Here is a 25,550-nt window from a genome sequence, read left to right as displayed (position 1 = left end):
AAATAACTGAAACAAATCTGCAGCACAAAACTAAGACTCAGCTTGTGATTGCCAGAGGCTGAGGGAGGAGGAGCCATCAGTTCACACCTAGAGTTTTCAAACTACAGAAATGACTGTACCATTCTGCGAATATACTACACATCTGAACTGCACATAGGCAAACACACAAGGGTAAATTCTATGACATTTGAATGGCAAAACCATTTTTAAAACAAAATGCCTCAAAGATCTCATGGGGAGTGTTGCTTCAGAACCAGTCTTACTTTTGTGTGGTACTAGGAACAGAACCCAGGGTTTGCACATTTGAGACAAGGATTCTAGCACTGAACTATTCCTGCTGGCCAGTTAAAACCATCTCCTTATACAGTCCTAACCTACCCAGGAAACAAGGAAACTGCATGGCTCATGTTTAGAGTCAGCATTCTGAATTTCACTTAAAACTGCTTTCCCAACCCCATACCAACCTTCGTTAAAATACAGTCATATCAAATTCACAGTGTCTGAAGGGGGAGCGGCGGGGGCGATAGCTCAGTTGACTAAGCGCACTGGCTTCTCTTCCAGTGGTCCACTGGAAGCTCACAAACATCTGTAACTAGCCCCAGGAGATCGGATACCCGCTTCTGGGTGTATGGACAGACAGACAAAATGTTCAAAGGACTATTATGTTGAGTGAAAGCAGGGTGCTTAGAAACCTTCAAAGGAACTCAGTGTTACCTGATGAACTTACAAGCAAGGTGGTGAGACAGTACTCCCTTAAGAATATGACTGGACTGGCCCAAGGAAAGACTAGCAGTGTGGCACTTTGTTCACAACACATTAAAACCTGCAGCCAGAACTGAAAACCCACTAATGGAATGAACAGAATATGGGACTACATTTTTAATCCTCTATTGGCTGAAAAAAACACTTTTCTTATGCAAAATATGTATTTGCTTTTAACCATTACAATGACAAGAAGCCACATTTACACTAAATTAGTCACAAACCAATTATTTAATAGAAGCTATAAAAAGTATAACTGATAAAATAATTCAGAAGAATATTTAGAATATCTCAAAAGATTTAAAATAGGAGGACACTTTACAAAAAGCTGTGTAGGAAATAAAATTCCTCAACTATACGTAGAAATGTAACATTACAGGGGAGTTTATAAAATACAAAGACAAGTATAAAAGGACTGTGTATTCTAAATCCAAAAACTCAATAATAACCAATTACTTAGTTTTAAAATTTACAGTTCCTGGTTATGAAGACCACAATATTATACACATCTTCCAAGCTAGCAGACAGCATCTTTCAATTAACCATGGGTGGTGTCATCTTCTACAAAATCTTTGGCCATCTCTGCTGTGATCACATCAATGTGACTGACCTGAAGAACAATAAATGTCAGAAAGTCCGTTAGATCTTAAAGGAATGAATCAGTATTGGCACTGCATAGGGCAGTATCTAATATATACGGCTACCACCCAGAAAAATTTTAACTTTTTACATGCCATATCAAATGATTTTGAAGCACCGGCTACTGGAAGACTTTATTAACAACCCTGTCTATTCAATGTGAGAGGATTAAAAAATACTAAAGCCTGGCATGGTGTCAACACACAATCCCAGCACTCAGGAGACAGAAGCAGGATTGCCAGTTGAGGGCAGCCTGGTTTCTATCTCAGTTTTTTTGGACGGTTGCCCCAAACCCCAAAGTCATATGAATGTTAGACAAGCACTTGGCCACCCACATCCTCACCTAATAAAAATCAAGGTAACAAATAATATGAAAGTTAAAAGTTTTTCTTTTTCTAGGAAGAGATCATTATTTAAACAGTGACTTCTAAGTAGTGTAACACAAAACCAAAATAAAAAATACAATGAAAAACAAACACCAACCTAAAACAGAAAATTACCTTATTTCTGAACTTTACACCATAGAATTTGTCGGCTGACTCCAGCAGTTCAGGCCTAAAAGTGGTAGTGATAAACTGCGCATGCACAGCCAGTTCCATGATCATATCTGTGGAAACAAGGAGTGAGCTACCGATCTCCATTCTCACACCTGAGATTTCAAAAACAACTATTTTTATTCTTGCCTAAAATTCACACTTGCTAAAGCAGCCTGTGATTTTTTTGGTCTTCAAAACCTATCAACTTTTCAAAAATAGGAATAAAATCTTTAGCCAGGTGCAGTGGTGCATGTCTTTAATCCCAACAATCAGGAGACAGAGGCAGGTGAATCTCTGAACTGAAGGCCAGCCTGCTTTACATATTGAGTTCCAGGACAGCCAGAACCACACAGAGACCCTGGTCTCGAAACAATGATGACAACAAACCAAAAAATCCCCTTCATCCCAGTATGACTTACAGCTACAGAATATAACGCTTTATTTACTATCAAGAAAGTTCTAACCTAGTATGGTGATACTATAATCACAGCATGTGGGAGGAGACTGGAGGATCAGAAGTTTTCCAACTTCATCCTATATGACGCTGTCTCAAAATAAAAAACCAAAAATAAATCTGAAACAGATTTTTAACATAGAAATGTCAATCATTTTCTCATATACATAGAAAATAAACGCTAACTACGCCCTGCTTCTAGTCCATCTGAAAGCTTTTTCAGCTTGTAAGATCAGATTTAGTATCTGTACTACGTTCTGCATATCCACAAACATTTTATTATCATGTATACATGTGCACCATGTATGTACCCGGTACCTCCCTCAAAGTCAGAAGAGGGTGTTGGATCCCCTGGATCTGGAATTATGGATGGCCCTGAGTCAACATATGGGTGCTTGGAATCAAACCCAGATCCTGCAAGAGTCATCAATGCTCTGAACTGCTGACCTACCTCCAGACCCACAAATACTATCCTTAATGCTGAAAAAGAAAAAATGTTTTAAGTGTTCTGTATCAAAGTTTTATTGAAAGATTTTCAATTAAGTGGAAGAATTACATCTATTTCTCAGAAGTAAACTCTGAATATAGTCTAATACCAAACTATTAAGTTATTCAGAGAAAATACTTATTGAATATACAGTCTACCCAATCACACCAGGCAACAAGTCACTAAGAAAGGGCTAAGCCACCACCATTATTATTATCTTGAAGACATTTCTTGAGACAGGGCTCAATGCATCCCAGGCTGGCCATGAACTTGATTTGATATGGAGCTTTGGCTGGTCTTGAACTCCTGAACCTCCCGCCTGTACTTCCTAAATGCTAGGAATACAGACAAATGCCACCTTGCCCAGTTTATGAAATACTGGATATAAAATCCAAAACTTTGTGCTGGCCAGCTAAGCACTCTCTGCTCAGCTACATCCCTAGCCCAGCCAGTTCTTCAGAGCGCCTATATATAGGCCAGAGGTTGACACTATTATCTTCCTGCCATTCTCCCTGGCCATCCACCTCATTTTTCTTTCTTTAAAAGATAATGTCTCTCATTGAACCTGGAGCTCATGGTTTTGGCTACACTGGGTGGCCTTTGATCTCCCAGTGTCCTCATGTCTCCATTGGCTCCCTGCCCAACTTTAAGGTGGGTGCTAGAGATCCAAACTTGGACCCTCACACTTGCCTAGTAGGACTATATCCCCCCTCCTCAGGCACAGCAAGTTCTTACTGAATAGAAAATCAAAACTGTACCTGACACAGCTTTTCTGTGCTGAGCATCCAAAGCTTGGTCAATCTCATCAAACAAGTAAAAGGGAGCAGGGTCACATTTCTGAATGGCAAAAATGAGAGCAAGGGCCACCAGAGACTTCTGTCCGCCCGAGAGCTGCTGCATTTCCCTCATTTCTCCTTGCTTTCCTGTGAATGACACCTGAGAGAACACAGAGAGTTAATATCCTAGAGGTGATGTCACCATCACGCCTCAAAATTAAGCGGCTCATAAGCAATTCAGATAAAATAAAATATAAATTCTGTTCTGATCACACTACAAGAAAAACTGATTGGGAAGGATTTTACCCTGATTCCAACTCCTGTGAACTGGTCGACTGATGGAACGCTGCTCTGTGAGCCAGAGCCCTTCTCGCTCTCCCCACTGCCTTCCCCTTCATCCTGAGACTGACTGCCCTCCACATCTCCTTTCTTCATCACCAAAGTCGCTTTGCCACCAGGTACCAACTTCTGGAACACTTCACTGAAGTTCTTAGAAACCTTAAAGAAAAAAAAATCTCAACTGAAATACAAATGTGGTTTAGGAATAGTTCTGTTTGAAACAAGTATTTAATCAGATGTATTTTTAAATTTTAGTCAAAACAACTGAACCCTTTCCAGAGCTGTATAAATCACTATGTTAGGGACCAGTAAGCGGCATTACTTCCCGTATGCTAGATCCACCTTCAAACAAAAGAAGAACTGAAGTTTTTGTCTGTCTGGGGTTTCCATTACCAACAGAACATACCTGTTTGAAAGTTAACTGAATAGCTTCATATTTTCGAAGTTCAAGCACATTCATTAATTCCATGATGGATTTGTAGCCCCTATCCAATTCTTCTTGTCGCTTTATCAACTTTTCCTTCTGCTCAGAGAAATTCACAAACTGATCTAAAGCTTTTTTGTTAACATGACTGTACTTCTTCAACTCTGTGTTGCACTGCTCAAGTTTTCGAAACAACTAAAAGAGAAACAAAATATATTAATATACTCATACACTGCAGGGAATTTTGCAAGGATACTTTAAATGAAGTGCGGGGAGATTTACCTGCTTAAGGCTCAGCGTCTGGTACTTCTCAAATGCTTCCTGGGGAAGGGAGCCCAGCTCGCGGATCTTCTTCATGCACTCCTCTTTCTTCTTCAGCAGCATGCCCTGGCGGTTGGTCATCTTCTCCAGCTCCTTAGTGTCATGATTTATGGCATCCATGTGTTCTTTCTCCATATTTTTCCAGCGCTCCATACTTTTCTGGAGCTCTTTAATTCCAGCTTCTGTTTTGTCAATGGAATTATCCAAATCTAGATAGGACAAAAAGAAAATAACACTCATAGGTGGTTTTTAAACATAAAGCAAAGAAAGCCAGCCTACAAACCACAATCCTAGAGAACCTAGACAACAATGTGGACACTAAGAGAGGCATACATAGATCTAATCTACATGGGAAGTAGAAAGCAGAAAAAGACAAGATCCCTTGAGTAAATTAGGAGCATGGGGACCGCCGGGGAGGACTGAAGGAGGGAGGGGAGAGGCAGGGAGGGGAGAAGAGAAAAATGTAGAGCTCAATAAATATCAATAAAAAATGTATTAAAAAAGAAAGGAAATTAAGGATAGTATCATTTTATAAGCAGAATGTTATCTGAGTAAAGACTTTCATGGTCAGATTTTCTGAAGTAGGGAGGTTTCCAGTTTTCTCAGTGAAATTCACAAATCATCTAATTCTAGACAATTTTCTCCTGAGCACTACTATAGGAAATTTGTAGGATCATTTGCATATGAACATGGTATAAGTGACTTAAAGAAGTAACAACAATTCCCTCCTTTAGACCACCACAATTAGAAACTGGACCTGACTTTGGAGCATGGCCTGGTAAGGACCTGGTGTTCACCTCTCCCCTCAACATCAGTAATGCTTCTGAAACTACCAGCCAGGACATCCAGTACACCACGGGGACAACACAGAAAAGGAGTTACATTTTTTTAAAAAAATCTTTTAAAAAATGATTTATTTGCTTTTACTTTACGTTCACTGGTGTTCTGCCTGCATGTATATCTGTGTGAGGATGCCGATTCCCTGGAACTACAGTTACAGACAACTGAGCTGCATGTGGGTGCTGGGAATTGAACTCGGGTCCTCTGGAAGAGAAGCCAGAGCTCTTAACCACTAAGCCATCTCTCCAGTCCTCAGGATTATATCTTTTGTTAACAACACAGTAGCACACACCTCAATCCCAGATTGGGAAGGCAGAGACAGGCAGATCTCTGTGAGTTTGAAGCTAGCCTAGTCTACAGAGCAAGTTCCAGGGCTACTCAAACACTGGACACACACAACCAAAAACCAACCAACCAAACAAACAAAAAAAACCCCAATCAGACAGATGAAAAAGAGTACCAAACCAGCCACTGACTCCCTGAAGCCAGCGTGGTGAAGGAAAGAGTCACCGACCACAGTGCCCACCACGCCTGCGCCCGCACTCTCCTGCTCACTTCTACCTCTGCCACCTCCCCAGTAAATAAAACGCAGAACATGTTACTAGTCTCATAAAATTGCCAGACTCACTTTAACAAAAGTATTTTGTATTTCATTTTGCAGCAAACAATTTTGCAAAACAAACTAAATTAAATAAAATACTGAAAAAAAGTTAAACTAAGTATTTACCTTCTGATCTTGCCATAGTATCTTTTACTCTTTTATTGATAGCTTCAAGTTCTGATGTTGTGGCAGTAAGAACAGTACCACCCTCTGTCTCTCTTAATTCATTAAGTTCCTGCAATACAAAAAAAAAGTTTTAATGAGATTAAACCTCAAAATACAAATTTTGATTTTAAAATGTTACAATTAGCTATTTAAATGAACATTCGAGAAAGTATATATCTCATATATGTATATGTATACCAGGACATAACTTACAGAGGAAAAAATGCTGCAATTACTAGAAAATCTTAGTGCCTAACTACTAAGAAACTATAAAGTAACACTGAGCATGTAAGTATCTAGAACACAAGATTATAGTAATACAAGTAGGTGCTACTGTTACACTTACTTCACACTACAGAAAAGGCAACAGAAATGTTAAATGACTTACCCAAGTCACACACTAGGTGGGGGCAGTGCTAAAATTTCAACCTAAGGACTAAGTGGATCTTTTGGTCCCTTTCTGATGCTTCCAATCATTATTTACTGATACACTTTCTATAGCTTATGATCAGCAAGGAGCTCAAAATAGGATGTACCTGTTCTACTTGGTCCAAACGTTTCCTCAGATTCTCATTCAGGTAAGTCTCTACTCGAGTAATAATACCTTCTAGTTTAATTCTTTCATTTAGCAGCTGTCTGTTTTCCTAGAATAGAAGAAAAAGTTACAGAATTATGAAATGTGTTAAGAAATGCTAAGGGCCAGGGAGACGGCTCAGCAGGCAGGCAAACGAACTTGCCACACAGCCTGAAGACTCGACTTCAATCCTGGACCCACAGAGAGGTAGAAGTAGACAACCAACTCCACTGAGTTGTGCTCTGCCTTCTGCATACACACCCACCCCAACATCACACAAACAAACAATAAAATAATGTTTAAGAGAGAAAAAGAGAAAATGCCACTAAATCTGTAGTCCTACTGCTTATACACAAATAAACTGAAATGGGAGATTTTCAATCCCTGGGACCACATGGTGCAAGGAGAGAACTAATTCTCAAGTCATCTTTTAATCTCCATATCCAGCCATGAAATTATTTATGTGTGTGTGTATGTATATATATATGTGTGTGTGTGTATGTATATATATATGTGTGTGTGTGTGTATGTATGTATGTATGTATAAAGCTGTTTCTGTTCCTAGTCGTTTTTTATAAGACATGTTACCAAGAGGGCTGGAGAGACGGCTCAGCCTTTAAGAACACAAAACACAGTGGCTCACAACCATCTGTATCTTGAGGTCCAAGGGATCTGACATTCTGTTCTGGCCTCCAGAACCAGCCATTTTAGTGTACATACATACACACAAGCAAAACACTCATACACATTAAATAAGAATAAAAGACATGCTCCAAAACCAACTTTCTTATCCTTCTTTTTATCTTTTGGACTCAGTGTTGACCGTTTACGACAATGTATTTTTAAAAAGGGGGCTAGCAAAATGGCTCAGTGAATGAAGGTATTTGCTGCCAAGACTACCAATGTGAGTTCCACCCCAGAATATACGTGGTGGAGAGAAGCAACTTCCTAGGGCTGTCCTCTGACCTCCACATGTATGCACACAAATCCACCCCACACCCCACACATAAATGAGTGGACAGAGTAGGCTACACATAGAGAGCCCTATAAAACAAAAAGAAACATAATTAAAATACTTAATTAAAATGTCATACATAAAGGTGTTTATATCCGTGTGTGTGCACGCAAATACACATAAGTGCATAGAGAAAGAGCTAGCAGTTATCACTGTGATGGTTAATACCGCTCTATGTCACACACACAGGAGACAACTCTGTGGGCATGCCTGTGAGACAGGGATTATCTCAGACTACTGAAGACCTGTTCTGAATGTAAGAGGTACCATTCCATGGGTTAGGGATCTGAACTGCATAAAAAGAGAGCAAGCTGAAAATGGATGCTCATTTCTGCTGCTTCAAGTGTAGCTGCCTCCAGCTCCTGATGATGATAGACTGTGCTATGATGTGAGACAAAAATCGACCTTTGCCCTCTAATGCATCATCAGAAGTGACTGCCGCACTAACTGATGACAAGCATTCAATACGACAAATGTAAATGTATAATCCTAAAATACCCAGAACAGTTTAGACAAACAACAAAACCTTATTTACTCTCCTGGCATTCAAATTCCATGCCTGTCTGTTTTTCTATTTTCTTAACATCCTTCTCTTTCAATTTTTTTGTTGTTACTGTTCTGCTTTTTCAGACAGGGCATCTCTGTACAGCCATGGCTATCTTGGCACTTGCTTTGTGGACCAGGCTGCCCTCGAACTCACAGAGCTCTGCCTGCCTCTGCCACCCAAGTGCTAGGATTAAAGACGAGCGCCACCACCCCAATACCAAATACTTTATTTTTTGAGACAGGGTCTTCCTGTATTTCTTGACAATAGTCAATTTTCAATGGGTTTTCTTTACTGTTAGGTGTACTTGCCTGCTGAAGCTGACGGATTTCATCATTCAGTGCATCTACTCTTTTCTGATCTTCTAGACTGAGTTGAGAAAGCAAATCAGTTCCTAGTTCTGCTTTCAGCGATTCTCTGGTAGACTCCATGGCATGCAGACTTGCCTCCAAGCTTTGTAAGCTACGTTGCTACATAAAATTATCATTTATTAATATTAATCACTATAATGCATATAAATAGTAAAACCCTGCAAACTATGTATATATTAAGCAAGCTAAATGACTGTATCAACTCAATTATAAAAGTACTATTAAGTGTTGATAGGCTTCTGTTAGGTTTATTGAACAATAGGTGTACTGGAATAAAAGCAGAATCAAAAGAAACATGTACCAATTAAGTTTTTTCCCTGAACCAATTAAGTTTTTTCCCTGTTGGTGGTGGGAGTTGGACCCAGGGCCTCAGCATTGATCTGGGAGTCTTCTGTTTTGTGTTGATTTCATTGGTTAAATAAAGAAACTGCCTTGGCCTTTAATAGGACAGAAAATTAGGTAGGTGGAGTAAACAGAACAGAATGCTGGGAGAAAGAAACCAAGTCAGGCAGTCGCCATGATTCTCCCACCTGACACAGACGCAGGTTAAGATCTTTCCTGGTAAGCCACACCTCATGGTGATACACAGATTATTAGAAATGGGTTAAAGCAAGATGTGAGAATTAGCCAATAAGAGGTTAGAACTAATGGGCCAGGCAGTGTTTAAAAGAATACAGTTTCTGTGTAATTATTTCGGGTAAAGCTAGGCGCAGAGCTGGGCGGGAACGCAGCCCACCGCAGCTCCCACTACACTGCATCACCCTGCTGGGCAAGGCTCCATCACCAAGTATACCCCAGGATTATACTCAGTTTGATAATTAGAGTTATGTAGGTATTTATAATACAAAACTGAGGAGGGACAAATATTACATGGTTCAACTATAAAAAATCATCAGACATATTCATAAAAACAAAAATTGGCAGCATGTTTTGAATAATAATATAATTAAGGAAACATCTTTTTTTTCTTCTACTGTATTGTCTTATTGCTACTGATATCACATAGCATGAAATCAATAATACCTGCCCAACCTATGATCCACCGCAAGTCTATACTATAGTTATAGCAAAACATACTTACGGACCTTTGGCATAAAGGTCTTCTCTGACTGCTGCCTCTTCTCTTTTAGCATCTTCATCTCTGATAATATGCTATCTCTGGAAGCTTTAAATTTCCTTTGTTGGGTCTCTATCTGCTGCATTTGGTTCATCAACTGATCAATTTCATTATTAATCCATATACAAGGCTAAGGAAAATTCTCTTAAGGTTGTAAATATAGCACATACTCTAAATTCCCTTCAGTTCTTACAATGTATCGTCATGCATCCTCTCCTCTACCCCTAAGTAACGTCCCCAGATTCATGGACCACAACAATGTTGAACTCTAATACTATTGCTAAAACTGTTCGGTCATCAAAGAAGTTTGAAACATTTCATTACACATTCTGTTCCAAAATGTGCATATTTATTTTACTTATACTTGAATAAAACAAAATGTATTACTTTTATTAAAGTATGTTAAGTAAAATCAAGTAATAGTAAATCTAAAGAGACTGGCAAATATAGGCAGCCGCTTTAGCTGTCAACATCTCTTCTCTTTGTATCTGTGTGCGTGGGGGTGGGGTGCACATGCACACACGTGGGGGAAGGCCAGAGGCTAACACTGGTTGTCTTCTTTTACTTTCTCCATTACTTTTTGAGACATAATTTGAGTTTGGAAAGCACAAGTAGGTTAAACTTGCTGGCCAGCAAACTCCTAGAATCCACCTGTCTCCATCCTTCTTGCTTTCTGTGCTAGCATTACAGAAAGCACCACCACACCCAACTTTTCACATGGGAGCTGGGGATCCATACTCAGGTCTTTGTGCTGTGCTGTAAGCACTTTACCCACTGAGCCAGCATCCGACACACAAAAATCCCTTTTCTTAATTCTTCCTCATACTCTGTCCTAATATCTTGCCACACTCAAGCAGTTAAAGTATCATACACAGATCCCTGTAGGACCAAAGCTAAGGCATCTGTCTTTTTCTGTACGTTATTTGAACTACAAAATTGCAGTTAAAAAAATACATTTCAGTTAAGGATATCCTGAAGTAGTAAAATTTCCTGATGCTCAGGTACTCACACTCTTAGGAGACAAAACAGGATGCACACACCAAAAGCACCACGGTTGTCTTAAGAAATACACACGTACAAGTGTTCTGTCGCGAGCAGAACGAGCCACCCTTCCCAAAGCACTACACTTATTTGGAAGAACGACAGCTACTAAACTTTGGGTGACTATTGTCATTACCTCCACTAAAACTAAATCTGCACAAAATGTGTCAAGAGAGTAAACGCTAAAAGACACTTTCCAGTGCTTACATAGATTACATCTATTTAGTAACAGCATTACAACACTTCCTACATTCCTTGAAACATCAGCCAGGTCTTCCTGCCATTTCCTCTTTGCCTGACAACCTGAATTTTGTTGTTCTTCAAGTTCTATTTCTTTAAAGCACTCACTGGTATTAACTACTTTACAGTGAGACAGAAATCAGCATTACTTTTTAAATTTTCCTTAGTCCTTAGAGGTTAAATAAGATCTTGTGTTTAAGCACAAACAAAAAGATATTTTCAATGTTTCTGCGCAGGTTTTCATTGAGCTTTGCTTCAAGTTCACCCAGCTCCTCTTCTGCTTTTCTGACGTCTTTCTGTAACTCAAGTCGAGACTTCCTTGTGTCGTAATAGCCTCCAGTCAGAGCACCTCGATGGCTGACTTGATCACCTGTGAACAAAACATAAGACAGTTTTCTGTATCGTAGCCTTCTTATGCACTAGTAAGCTGACTTATAATGAAATACTAACTTAAGGGCTTTAACAACACAAGATTGAAAAGGGTAACTTAAGAATTTAAACTATTCTTTTAAAAAAACTTACTTTTCAATATTAAATTTGGTAGTCTTTAATTTGGTAAGATTTGAGAATCAAAAATTTGAGCAAATGTGGAACCACCGTGAATTTAAAGCAAGAATCCACAGACACGCTAATGATCAACTTTAGCATCGTCACTATTGGACACATTATCTGCTGCATTAAGTTACAAACATCACTCACACATTATCATCATACCAAGAACAATGAACTGGGATCTAATGAGGAGGAAGAGACAAGACAAATCCAAAGAATGGGACATTTTCTCAAAGTCCCTTTCCAGGGAGCTGGGTGTGGTGGCGCACTTTCAATCAAGAACTTGGGAGGCAGAGGCAAGTGGTTTTGTTAAAAAAGAAAAAAAAAAACCAGCTATTTTTATGTCAGGTTACACTCATTACAAATAACAAAATATTATTTACACGGAAGTTGTAAATTTTCGAAATTTTGATAGTCAGCTGGGTATAGTGATGTACGTCTTTAATTCCAGCACTTGGGAGGCAAAGGCAGGTAGATTTCTCTGGGCTCAAGGCCAGCCTGGTCTACATTATGAGCTCCAGAACAGAAACAGGGCACAGTTGAGACCCTGTTTTCAAAAAACAAAACAAAAAACAAAAAAGTAGTTATTAGACCCACTGCTATTATTTTTAAGAATCATGTTAAAATTATTTTGGTAATTATTCTAATAAACAAGTTTCTAAACGGGCTTTTATTCTTTATTTTCAAGACAGGGTTTCCATGTAGACCTGTCCTAAAATTCACTTTGTAGACCAGGCTGGCTCAAACTCAGAGAACCAACTGCCTCTGCCAGGATTAAAAGTGTGCATCACCCCTGCTCAGTCACTGTTTTAATTTTTGAGAAAAAGTCCACAGGCTTCATTATTCAACAGCCAAAGGAGAGACCACACACAGTGCCAGAGACCAAACATTTACACTTACAAGTAGGATCTATACTTATTTAAACATTTTAAAAGTTGATGAAACTGATGTGAATTTTCAAATATTCTTAAAATATGACTAAATCCTGCGATGTACTACTCACCAATATGCCTACAGCCTGAGTGACACATTAAGCAAACCACTGAACGTTTCGTGAGAGTATGTTTAAAGCTAACTGCCGTTACAAACCTTCCAAAGTAATACAATCCATAGTGAAAGCACGCGCCAGCTGAGTGGAAACTTCCATGCTCCGACAGATGAGTGTCTTCCCAAACACATGTTTGAAAGCTTTGTCAAACCTCGGATTGTACCTCAGTTTACTGATCATAGGAATAGCGTCCTACAACAAACATGTTTAAAAAAAAAATACTTTGACACAATGGATTAGAAACTGTTTGCAGAATGAATATCAATGTCTTTATGAAATAAAAGTAATACAAATGACCTGATATTATAAGTTACCCGCAGCTCCGATACAACAGTTACCCAGGTATTTTTGTTGTTGTTGTTTTGGGTTTTTTTGTTTTGTTTTGTTTTTTTCTGAGACCAGATTTCTCTGTAGCTTTGGAGTCTGTCCTGGAACTAGCTCTTGAGACCAGGCTTGCCCCAAACTCACAGAGATCTGTCTGCCTTTGCCTCCCAAATGTTGGGACTAAAGGCGTGCGTCACCACTGCCTGGCTAAATTACTGGTTTTTATACAGAAAACATTAGACCAAAAAATAAATAAATAAATATTAAAAAAATTAGTGCACTCAACTAGCCTGGAAATCCTGCCCCTGTAACCAAAGGTTTAACAGTTGGTTACTGTGAAGAATAACTCTAAGCTGACCTGACCAGGAGATGTGTGCTTAATTTACCTAGTTAAGACCTACTATTGTCTAAGACTGTACAACAGCCCCTTCCTTATAAAACTGTAAAGATTAAATCAGGCAACACATGGAAAGATGAGATAGTATATATGACACAAAGGCAAGAATGTAAAACTAGTTATTTCCTCAGTGTTCTAATTAGATATAACAGACATCTAAATTAGATATTCAGAAAAATACTGTTTCAGATAATATTTATTTTACAGGCTAGGAGAATGGCTCAGCAGGTAAAGGGCTTCCTGTGCAAGCATGAGGACCTGAATTCAGTCCCCTAGCACCCATGTAAAAAGCAAGGCATAGCAACGCACACCTGTGACCACTGCACAGGAAACATAGGGAAGACGGGAGGCTGGAGATAGGTAGATCCCTAGAGCTTACAGCACAGTCAATGTAGCCAAATAGTGAGGTCTAGGCTTGGTAAAGTGAACCCTTATCAAAAATCAAGGTGGAAAGGGATAGGAGGGCATTCTCTGGCACATACACACACATATACATCGTTTTTACTTTTTTCTTTCCTAAAGTCAGAACAGGATTTTTTTCAGTATTTGTGTGTATGCACCTGTTTGGGCATGTTGTATGTACCTATTTATACATGCCAGAGTGTACACACAGAAGTCAGAGAACCATTTGGGAGACTCAGTTCTCTCCTTCCACCAGGTGGGTTCCAGGGATCAAACCTGGGCGCTCAGACTTGGCAGTACATGCCTTTACCCACTGAGTCACCTTCCCAGCTTTCTTTTGTTTTGTTACAGTCTTATGTCATATGGGTGAGCCTCAATTTTCCTCCCCAAAGCTTCAAAGGTAAAACTGGCATAGTTGAAAGCAAGACTCTCAATAGTCTGCTTAAATCACCGATCATTCTAATATATGTTCGGCCTTAAGCCTAGAGCATAACAGTTATGATAATCAACATTCTGAGATCAAATGCCTCAAAGCAATTAACATTTTTAAAGCTGGCAATTCATCTAAAGTGTATATAACTAGTTAGACACTTTGAACTTAGTTGAAACAATTTTAAAAGCATATCCAAAGCCAGGTGGTAGAGGTGCACCCCAGCAGAGAAAATCTGTCACAAAACAAAACAAAAAAGCATATCCAGAAAACTTCAACATATTTCTTTTATATGGGAATTCTCCAATTCCTAAACCTACTGCTGTCTGTCACTCTGACAACACACACATATACAATGGTTTGTTTCATGACTTGGCTGTGACTTGGCCTCCTCAACCCAACCCAGCACCAACTATACTCCATGCAAAGAAAGCATGTCTATCTTACAGATCAATGAATCCCAATGTAAAGTACCTAAGCACCAAAACATATTAACAGATGGTACAACAAAAACAACTTTGACTCACATTGGTTTCAGGATAGGCGGTATCTCTCACATCTAACTTGTTAAGAGGCAGAAAAGTCACCTCTCCAGGAAGATTCATTTTATTGAACTCCATTAAAATCTTCGTGCTGACTTCATCAGAATCAACAATATGGTAAAATAACCTACACAACAAAGTAAGACACATATTCACTAGACTATAAGGTGTTGACAGCATTTAAGGATCGCACAGTTCAGAGCTTTTCTATGCAATCCAGTGTGTATGGAGAAATGACTGAGAACGTTCCAATGGCCTGGCGAGCCCTGAACGGGTAAAGTATCTAGCATCTACCTTCTTCAATTAGAGAGTTAAATACAGAACTGAGGATAAACAGGTAACGGAAGACACACTGTATTACAAAACTACAAAACTGTTTTAAGATGTTCTCATTTCTTCATCTTTAAAACAACAAAACCCATTTAAATGTCAGACAAAAAAGGAAAAATAGAAAAGCCCCAAACCTCACCTGTTACCAGCAGTGACTTCCACACATGTATAGAAAGCTGGCTCACACTCAAAGTTATTCATTACGATGCCATGGTAGCCATTTTGAACATGCTGGTTTATTCCTTTTCGACGAAAATGATCTAGCACTTTGTTTATGCTGTCTATTCCATTTAAAATAGCCTGTAAACCAGTTAGTGAAAAATATCAGCATCACCAATGACACTCTGTTGGCAAGAAATGAGCCTATTATGCCATTCCTTGGCTATGATCTTAAAAATTAAACACCATCCAACATATCATCCACTTGAAATATAATAACTACTTTTACCACTACTATGGGTTCTGTTTTATGATGCTAGAGTTTAAAATGGGCTCTTTATTTAACAACGAAAATTGCTTTCATTAATAAGTAGTGAACCAGGCATGATGGCACACACTTGTGATTCCAACGCTCAGCAGCTAAGCAAGCCCATGAGTCTAAGATCAGCCTGAGCTACACAGGGAGACTTCTAACTCAAGTAGAGCAAAGTATAAAAGTATAAAGCAGACAAAAGAAAACCTGCCTACATAAAATCCCACTTCTTCCTACTTCCGAGTGATTTCTTCGTAACTTGGAACTCAGGCTGTAGACTGATGGACAGCTCAGGAACAAAGAAGCCCCGCCTACCTTTCCTGTTGCTGCTCTAAGAAGCTGCTGCTTCTTTTCCAGGTCTTCTCTCTTAGCAGCAAGCGCTTGTTGCTCTGCATTCTCCTCTCTCCACAAGTAACTGACCAGAAAGAACAAGACGTGAACAGTTTTAATTAAGAAAGAACACTGAACCCAAACAAAGACCACGGAAAAATTACAACAGATCTCAGTCTACTAACTTTCTTTCACTTTGTAGTTCATCTTTCTTATTTTTTACTTCATAATATTTTCTGTCCAGTTCTTCAACTCGAGCTTTGACTTCATTGAGATCTTGATCCAGTTTCTACGGAAAAAGAATTTATCATCAATTTAATCCATAGTGACAAAAGAAATATACACACACACACATACACACATAAGTTCAACAAATGACGTAATTCAATTATGTCCAATTTACTATATAGTGATTATACATAAAAGCGATTAAAAACCCAGTGAGTTCTAGAAACAGTCTGAACTCAGAGTAAAACAATGTCTCAAACAAACCAAAACCAAAACAAAACGAAATAATATTGTTCTCACATTATATTGCTCCAGATTTTTCTCTTTATTTGCCTCGGTATCCTCCAAATCCTTATGTATAGCAGCAATCTGTCTTTTCTTGTCATTAATAGCCTGATCTAAAGACTTCAGCTCCTTTTTAATCCACTTATCCCTTTCTTCTTTTGATGTAAACTGGCTTCCTCGACCTTGCTTTGCATAAAGATCAGTTCTTTCCTGGGTAGCTTGAGCCAATCTACAGAAGATAGAAAAGAACAAGAAATAAAATTGTAATCATTATCGACCCTACAGAAACTATCCTCTTAAAAGTTACATCAGCAGAGAATTAAGGGCTGGTGAGATGGCTCAGGAAGGAGAAAATACTCGTAAAAGTTGTCCTCTGGTCTCCAACCTGTGGCAAGCACATCCACACCCCACAGTGAAGTAAATGGGGAGAGTGATTCAGTGCTAAAAATAACTGCTAAATAATAAACTCCCTGTGCTCCCTGTTTTTATGTTATGTGACACCAAATGAACTTTAATATCATAATTAGCACTCAAGTAGAATAATCCCTTCACTAAGGGCTTTAGACAGACCGAAGGTCTGACAACGCCACTGTCCAACCTCAGGAACTTTCAAGCACGTTCTAACTGTATTGACCTGATACATGACTCTCAACAATACAATAAAATACCCTACAGGATAATATGTTTTAAATATATAGAACATAAATGTTCTGATTATACAGCACCTGAAGGTCAGAAAAGCAAAAGACCCAGCCACTACCTCTATCTCAGCCCAAAATGGCGATCCTTCCTCCAGGAATCTCAGAATGAGACTGTGTGTCAGACCTGACTCCTCCCATCTTATAATCCTCTCTAGTGCTGGGATTAAAGGCGTGCACCATTACTGCCCAGTTTCTAGGACAAACTAGTGTGGCTACTGGAATTAAAGGTGTGTGTCACCACTGCCTGGTCTGTAAGGCTGATCAGTGGGGCTGATTTACTAGCAATCTTTATTTATTAAAATACAAATGAAACAGCACGGCAACCTGTGTAAATACTGAGCATGGTGGTGCACACATGGTGCAGGTGCCTGCCTACATAACTCCAGCACTTTCTAAGTGGGGTTAGGGGGATCGGCCGTTCAAGGTTTCTTCAAGTTACATAATGAGCTGAGGCCTACCCCAGGCTTTAGGAGACTGTCTCAAAAACAAAAACATAACCTCTCAGAATCTCAGGTTTTTTATTTTAAAGCAGACAGCAGCAGCCAACAGGAGATGGCTGAGTGGGAAGAGAGTCTTGCTGACAGACCTAACATCAGCTTCAGCCCCACAAACCACATGACAGGAGAAAACTAATTTAAATTGTGTTCCGACCTCCACATGCTCCATGGCATGACCACACACACAAGAAAAAGAATGAAGCCTGGAATGATGTTGCATGCCTTTAATCCCAGCACTGAGGCAAAGGCAGATAGATCTGAGTTCAAGGCTAGCTAGAGCCATAAAGTGAGACTGTCTTCCAAAAAGAAGTTTCTGTGATGACATACAGAAACTAGCCTTATTAAAGAGAGATCCAATCTCAAAAATAAAAATAAAACCACATGGCTCTCAGTAATCACTAGTGTTGCTTATATGACATGGACCTAGGATTTTTGCCTTTATTATGCTGGTACCTTCTTCACCCACAGCCACATAGGTTCTATAGAGGAACTCAGGCAGGCAAATACAGGAGCTTAGCAACATGGGCTCCACTTGGTTTGAGCTATGCACATAGCCCTCTCCTAACAGTGCACCTAGCAACCTATTGGCAACCTAGGACCCATACCTGCATTGAACTTTAAACAACGGAAGTAAGTTACTCCCCTTAGCAACCTCTTGTTTGTGTTCAAACATGTATTTCTGCTTTGCTCTAGAAAAAACTACTGGTTGTTTTCCTTTTCTGAGCATCTTTCCCAATTCTTTGAACAAGGGACCAAGAACCTGGAACCACCCAGAGATCACCGGTAACAGCTATGCAGCAAGGTTAATGGTTGGCAAAAATTCTCAGACCTAGCAATTCCTCGCTCTTCTTTTTCTTTTACGCTGTTGAATTTAGGTTCTGTCTCTGCCAGTTCTTTCTGCTTTTCTTCTATTTTTTCAAGCAGCTTCTGCCTCTCTTTTAGTAAACGTTTCTGTAAATAAAGCAAGTAAAATGCAATCTGCTTAATTTATACATCAGCAAAAAAGAATTTCTTCATGAAAATAACTCAATTTTACAATTAAACTATTAATAAAAAGAATACTTACTAAGTTAGTTCTTGAGTACAAGTCAAATGGAAAAACCTTTTACAAAAACTCAACTATCACAGAAAAGGTTATCTTCTGTAGCATAGCTCGTCAACACCTTTTATTAACTTACCCGCTGTTCGCTATTGCCAGCCAGCTCATCTTGTAAATCCTTGGCTTTAAGTTCCAACTTGGTCCTTTGTTTAATCTGTTCCTGTCTTTCAGCACTAAGCTGCTCTTTTTCTTCTTTCATAGCTGAAATTTTTGTTTTCAGTTCTCTAACCTGGCGTTCAATATCCTAATCAGAAAGAGAAAACCGGTCAGAAACAGAAGTACAGTGGAAGGACCGTGACCAGAGACCAGCCACGCTCTTTACAGACATCTGTGGACCTGCACACACGGTGAGGATGCACCTGCCACAGAGCGCATGTCAGGGTCAGAGGACAACTTTCTGGATTCAGTTGTCTCCTTTCACTTTTATGTGGGTTCCAGAGAACCCACATAAGGAACTCGGGCTGCTGGCTTCCAGTTTACACCACTTTTGCTGGCTCCATCTTTGTCTTTCACTTCAAACTTAATAATAAACAATTACTTTCCAATGCCTAATCTCTGTCACTCCCTTTATGGTGACCACCCCACAATTCTGGTGCAAAAAGTCTTTGAAAATATAAATAAATCTGAAGCTTATTTATAATCTTACCTCCATTTTATCTCTCGCATCCTGCTGGGCATCTCTTAATTGTCTAGATTTCTCTCCACTTGTCTCTCGCTTAGCAGAAAGCTGAAAAACAAAACAACCTACTATTTCTAACTCATTTTGTATCTGTCTAACATTATATAATACAGTTAAAAAATTATTTTGCAACTGCCACAAAGAATTAGCATAATATTAACTTAAAAATGTATAAAGAAAATTCTTTTAAGTTATTCCTCTAAATAAAATACAAGGATAATCTAAAATAGATTTTTCTCTAAAATATAAATATTTTACAAAATATATTCTAAAATGTAAAGAAAAATATCTGGTCTGACATAACCATTTACTGTATTTTAGTACAATGAGAGCTCTAAACATACCTTTTCAGTAACCTAAAGAAAATTAGTAACCAATAAATCTATTACTTTTTGGCCTGGTGTAGAGGTTAATTCCTGTAATTCCAAAACTCAGTAGTCACAACTAGCTTGGGTCTTAAAGTAAAACTGTCTCAAATTCACAAAGAAAAAGATTTTCATTTTCAAGTTTCTAATTAAGAATCACTAAAAGGTAAATAGAGAGGAGTTTTACCATGCTCATAAAGCAGAACAACTTCGATGTAAAGGTCGTGTCTTACCTCATCAAGCTTGGCCCGCGTCTCATTGAGCTCCTGGTTGTAGATGGTATACTCCAGGGCACGCCTCATTTTATCCCACTTCTGATACTGAGCCAGTTCTTCCTTCTCCTCCTCTAGAGTATGCAACCGCTCTTCAATGTATTTTAACAACTCATTGATTTTTTCCCGTTTACCCTCTTCAAAATAAAAAAAAAAGAAAGAAGACGGTGAATAGTTTTCATGTAATACCACTTCTCAAACATAAAATTATCCTCTAGAAGTAAACATTATTTCTTTGGTATCACATAGTAATGAAATCTAAAATGTAAAAACAGCAACTAAGATCTTTTTTTTAAAGAAAAGCACTGGAGAACAAATTTACACACTAGCAGTCACTCTGACATGTGCAAAGGACTTTAGTTTACACTTTCTTTTCCCATCAATGTGCTGTCTCACATTAAAGAAAAGAAATATCACCAGCGTTACTAATTTGCAATATTTATCATGAAGGATACTGCATGTTGCTACCATACAATGAATACTTACTATAATTCAGGCATGACATTACCTTAATTGCCATAATCTACAAGATAGCAGGAGTTTGCAGACAGGAAGTCTTGGGACCAGGGAGATCAAGTCTAAAGTCATGTCAGCTTACTGACTTTGGACTTAGAACGGTCTCTTATATGGTATGATATAGCATTTGGAAAAGCAAATATACTAGTAAGAACTCCAAGTTTTCTCTGTCTATATTTTTCTGAACAATTTAGAACTTTGTAAGAGCGGCTACTCCAATGGGAAGGAAGGGGAGGAAAAGCACACCAGTTCATTGATAACACTTCTGAGGAAGCTAGAGTCAGAAGTTGGCTGACTTGCCAAGGCCCTATTATCTAATAGCAGTCTTTCTCTATTCAAAGATGAAGTACTAGAAACCTCAGTCCTTAAACTACCTCCAACTAATTTTCCCTCTTCTCAGTATGCAGAAAAATTACCATCTAATAATACTTTTCTGAAGCCAGACAACACTTTTTAACTACATTAACACCAGAAAGTGACTGATGACAAAAATTAGGTAGAACACATCCATTGTACCTGTTTCTTTCATTAAAGAAATGCTTTCTTCTTTACGTTCATCATACACTCTAGTACCAGCTACCTCTCTCAACAGCTTCAATCTCTGAGAATCTGGTGCTGTTGCCATTTGGTTGATCTGTAATTTGGGGGGGAGAACAATAATCATTATTAACTATTGACAACTCCTTAAGAATAAGAACTCTATCTTAAAATGTTGACGTTTTCCTTTATTATTCAGCTTTTTGAGCAAAGTTCCCTTTATATAGCCCTGGTGTCCTGGAACTTAATATATAGACCAGTTTAACCTCCAACTTAGAGATCCACCTGTCTCTGCCTTCTGAGTGCTGGGATTAAAGGCGTGCACTACCAAGCCTGGCTCTTTTTTTTTTTTTTTGTTTTTAAGACCCGGTCTCACTGTATAGCTTAGGAGTTGATCTCAAACTTTCAATCCTCCTGCCTCTGTTCCTTAAGTGTTGGGATTACTGAATCCCAGTGCATCACTATGCTTGGCTCCGAAAGGACTTTTAATTCAATATGATTAAACCAACATAATGTATATAGTAAATATACCATTTCTCTTTTGTGTGCATATTCAAGTACGTGTAGTTGCATATACGAACACATGGCTGTGAAGTCAAAAGTCTATTCTTCAAGAGCTGCTCACCTTGTTTGAAACAGCCTTAGGAATACTCCTCTCTCCATTTCTCCAGCACGGGTCACAAGAGTGAGCCACTGCATTAGACTTTTCACATGGGTGCTGGGGACCACCAAAAACGGATCCTACTTGCACAACAGGCACCTTATGCTATAGAAAATCCTACAGCCAATAACCTTTAAGTTTACCCACCAACTTGGGCATGGCCTCTTAAACTATAAATGTCAATGTAAAGCATGCGTTCACTCTCTTCCGGCTGCTGATTTTGGTTCCTGTTCCCCATTTGTGCAGAGGACTCTGATCTGTGAGTCTACCCCTAAATAAATAACCCTTTATTATAATCAATTCTGAGCTACTGTGGGATTTCTTTTTAGCATCCATCTTCATCCTTACCCACTGAGCTTTCTCCCAGCCCCTATCGCCAACATTTCTTCATCTCTCTTATTTACCGGTCTCTTTTATGAAATAAAATACTACCATTTTTCCCCTTAGGCAATATATTAAATGTATAAAAAATGAACACCACTGTCAAAGAACAAAGTATTTTTTATTTTCTTTTTAAATTCTTATTTTATGAGTAATATTTTGCCTGCATGTATGTCCTTGTGTGGGTGTTGGGTGCCCTGAAACTAAGGTTACAGACAGCTGTGAGTTGTCATGTGGGTGCTGGGAACTGAACACAGGTTCTCTGGAAGAGCAGCCAGTGCTCTTAACCACTTAACTGTCTCTCCAGCCCCAGAAGAAAGTATTTTTTAAAGGGAAACCATTAAAGACTCTTAAAAGTTATTTAGGTTTATTTTATTTTATATGTTATGGGTGTTTGGCTTGCATATACACTTGTGCCTACTGCAGATGTCAGATGTTGATTTCCTAGGACTGGTGTTACAGACTGTTGTGAGAAGTACTTGTGGTACAGACCTGTCAATCTGAGTTTGCTCTCCAGAACCCACATAAAGGTGGAAAACAAGAGCTCACTACAAAGCTGTTCTCTGATCTCTACAGTAAACTGTAGCACATGTACCCACATACCATGCACATACAACAGTAATTTTTAAATTACAAAATATAACAAGAATGGTATGCTTTAATAGACAAAGATACTGGAACAATGGCATGTTTAGATATCAAAATACTACCACTGTATTAAAGAAATTATTATTCTTACACTTATACATTAAAAAACTGGTAATGAGCTAATAAACTACAGTTTATCAAAAGTACACATAGCGAATAAATAAGATTCACAAAAAAATATACTGAGGAATAAGTTCTGATATGAAAAATCTATGAGGAAGCAGCAGAATAATCAGCCAGAATTTATAGTCTAGCTGATAAAAAGTCTTAGCATTATGGCAAGTTCTTTGTTATGAAAGACTTTAATATTTTAACTGTATAATAAACTAAATGAAACATTACTTTTAGGAAGTAATTTTTTTCAAACATAATTTATCTTTTTTTTTTTTTTAAAGACAGGGTTTCTGTGTAACAATACTACCAGTCCTGGGACTCACAGGTATCTGCCTGCCTCAGCATCCCAAATAGCGGGATTAAAGACATGCAACCACCACTGCCCGGCTTCAAATGTAATTTTTATAGAACTTATGTAATAGTCTTAGATACGATCACTGTAACTTCCAAAAGCCAATGATTTCCAATAAATTCTACTTCACTATGTCACTAATAAATAAGATACACTTAATCTTCTGTCATACTTCTTTCAATATAAAGCTAGTGCCTCATGATGGCACAAGAATGTAATTCAGCACTAGGGAGGCAGAGGCAGTTGGATCTTTGTTAGTTTGAGACCAAAGAGACTGGTCTACATAGTGAGTTCTCAGACAGCCAGGGCTATCTACAAAAACAGACAAGAAATGCTCAAATATATTTCAAAGCCCTGAATTGAAAATCATTAGCTTCAGTACAAAAAACCATCCAGGAGACATCAATATCAAGAAAACAGTTTCTATAAAAAAGCACATGACTACCTTTCCTTGTTTAACAATGTAGTAGGGATTACTTCGAGAAAACCCAGCACTTTCAAGGAGGTTCATCACATCATTTTTCCTGTTAATAAACAAAGGAAACTAGATAAATAATTTTAAAGCAACCAATGATAAGCAAGCAAATCAGCAGAGTTATTCAGCATCAGGAACTACAGACTGGAAACTGAGCCATCCATCCACCTTCCAGAGAAAGCAGGAACTTAACGTCACACTGCCAATACTGCTGAGTAGGAGGCAGTTATCTCATGCTTACTGTGAGCATCTGTGAACAAACTGTAACATAAAGACAAATGCTTACGTGACCATCTTCTTGTCTAGAAAATACTGATCTTTTTTGGCACCAATAACTCTTCGAAGTGAAACTTCCTCTTTATCGATCTAAGAAAAAAATAAAATCCCAAAGATAGTCAAGTAGACAAGTTTTTAGATAAGCTGATTTCAAAGTCCTTGATTACAACCAATTTAGAATTTCAATGATCTCTCTAAAGATGATACTATAAATATTCAGAAAAATGTTTTCTTATAACTGTTTTACATAATCCTTTGTTTACCAGAGTGGTCATTAAAATTTAAATACAAAATTCATAGACAAACAATTTATTTACTTTATCATGAACTAAACTATAAATCCTCAGTGCTTTTGATTTTAAACATTTAAGGATAAGCCATTGCATAATATTCCCATCATCATTATTTAAAAAATAAATTAAATATCACTTACTGGTAACCGGTTGTCTGAATTGTCAAAAATGATTTCCACGAAAGCAGAAATAACACGAGGACCTGTACCCTCCTAAAACATGAAAAAGAAGGGAGGGGGATTTTTAACTTTATGGTATTTTTATACTGCTTAAATCCATTTTAAAGTCTAGCACAGACAGGCACACTGGTTGTACACCTGTAAATCTCAGCACCTGAGAGACCTAGGAGGGAGACTGACTTTTAGTTTGACATCAGCCTAGGCTACACAATAAGACCCCTTTCCCAACACAGACATAACAAGTCTGACTCACTAGAGAAAGCTTCTATCACAGTAGTACATATCCTGACTGCCGAATATTAAAGGCACTGAATCAGAATGACAAAACTTCTTTTATCAAATATTTTATTCTGAAGGACTGTATGAAAAATATCAAAACAAAATGTTGCGATTGTTTGGATATGAAAATATCCCTAACAAAGACACATACTGAAGTTTTGGGCCTTCATGAGACCACTGTTTAAGGAGGCAGGGCCAACCTAGCAGTGTAGTGGGCGCCCCTCTATGAGGGCTGCATTATGGCCTAGGTCCTTGAGATTTTTTTGTTTAATTTTTGAGACAGAGTCTCACTAAGTAGCCCTGGTTGGCCTTCAACTCAGAGATCTGTGTTGTCTCTACTCCCCCAAATGCTGGGATTAAAGGTGTGCCCCACGATGTCCAGCTCTGCCAGACATTTCCACTTCCATGTTCTGACTCATTATGCGGCCAGAGCACTGGACAAGGACCAGGGATGGAAGCCTATGAAACTATGAACCAAAATAAATCTTTTTCTTTTTTCAGGGTGAGGTTGAATGTTTATTCAGGGGGTTATGGAGGAGGAAGGGTGAAGGGGGGACAGAGAGAGAGAGAGGGGGGGGGGAGAAGGAGGGAGAGAGAGAGAGAGAAAAGGAGAGGAGAGGAGAGGAGAGGAGAGGAGAGG

At 38.6% G+C, this 25,550-nt stretch overlaps 1 protein-coding gene across 1 annotated transcript in view; it reads right to left on the bottom strand.

Annotated features, from left to right (window-relative positions):
* Positions 1-974: 974 nt before the first annotated feature.
* Smc3 (structural maintenance of chromosomes 3) overlaps positions 975-25,550 on the bottom strand; it is a 37,359-nt gene continuing 12,783 nt past the window's right edge. The window contains exons 5-29 of the mRNA XM_075974384.1: positions 24,593-24,664; positions 24,170-24,249; positions 23,854-23,932; positions 21,232-21,349; positions 20,161-20,336; positions 19,530-19,610; positions 18,963-19,127; positions 18,614-18,735; positions 16,602-16,815; positions 16,259-16,362; positions 16,059-16,158; positions 15,411-15,571; positions 14,927-15,068; positions 12,888-13,038; positions 11,464-11,616; positions 9,934-10,085; positions 8,789-8,947; positions 6,881-6,988; positions 6,306-6,414; positions 4,700-4,947; positions 4,400-4,612; positions 3,961-4,152; positions 3,637-3,814; positions 1,902-2,008; positions 975-1,372 (exon numbers count right to left, since the gene is read on the bottom strand). Of these exons, the coding sequence (XP_075830499.1) occupies positions 1,301-1,372; positions 1,902-2,008; positions 3,637-3,814; positions 3,961-4,152; positions 4,400-4,612; positions 4,700-4,947; positions 6,306-6,414; positions 6,881-6,988; positions 8,789-8,947; positions 9,934-10,085; positions 11,464-11,616; positions 12,888-13,038; positions 14,927-15,068; positions 15,411-15,571; positions 16,059-16,158; positions 16,259-16,362; positions 16,602-16,815; positions 18,614-18,735; positions 18,963-19,127; positions 19,530-19,610; positions 20,161-20,336; positions 21,232-21,349; positions 23,854-23,932; positions 24,170-24,249; positions 24,593-24,664 (3,456 nt within the window). The 3' untranslated portion in view covers positions 975-1,300. The remainder of the gene's footprint in view (positions 1,373-1,901; positions 2,009-3,636; positions 3,815-3,960; positions 4,153-4,399; positions 4,613-4,699; positions 4,948-6,305; positions 6,415-6,880; positions 6,989-8,788; positions 8,948-9,933; positions 10,086-11,463; positions 11,617-12,887; positions 13,039-14,926; positions 15,069-15,410; positions 15,572-16,058; positions 16,159-16,258; positions 16,363-16,601; positions 16,816-18,613; positions 18,736-18,962; positions 19,128-19,529; positions 19,611-20,160; positions 20,337-21,231; positions 21,350-23,853; positions 23,933-24,169; positions 24,250-24,592; positions 24,665-25,550) is intronic.

This window comes from Microtus pennsylvanicus, chromosome 5 (assembly GCF_037038515.1).
Source record: "Microtus pennsylvanicus isolate mMicPen1 chromosome 5, mMicPen1.hap1, whole genome shotgun sequence".
In the NCBI taxonomy this organism is placed as follows: domain Eukaryota; kingdom Metazoa; phylum Chordata; class Mammalia; order Rodentia; family Cricetidae; genus Microtus; species Microtus pennsylvanicus.
Note: the sequence above shows the minus strand (reverse complement) of the source record. Positions and strands in the feature narration are given on the sequence as shown.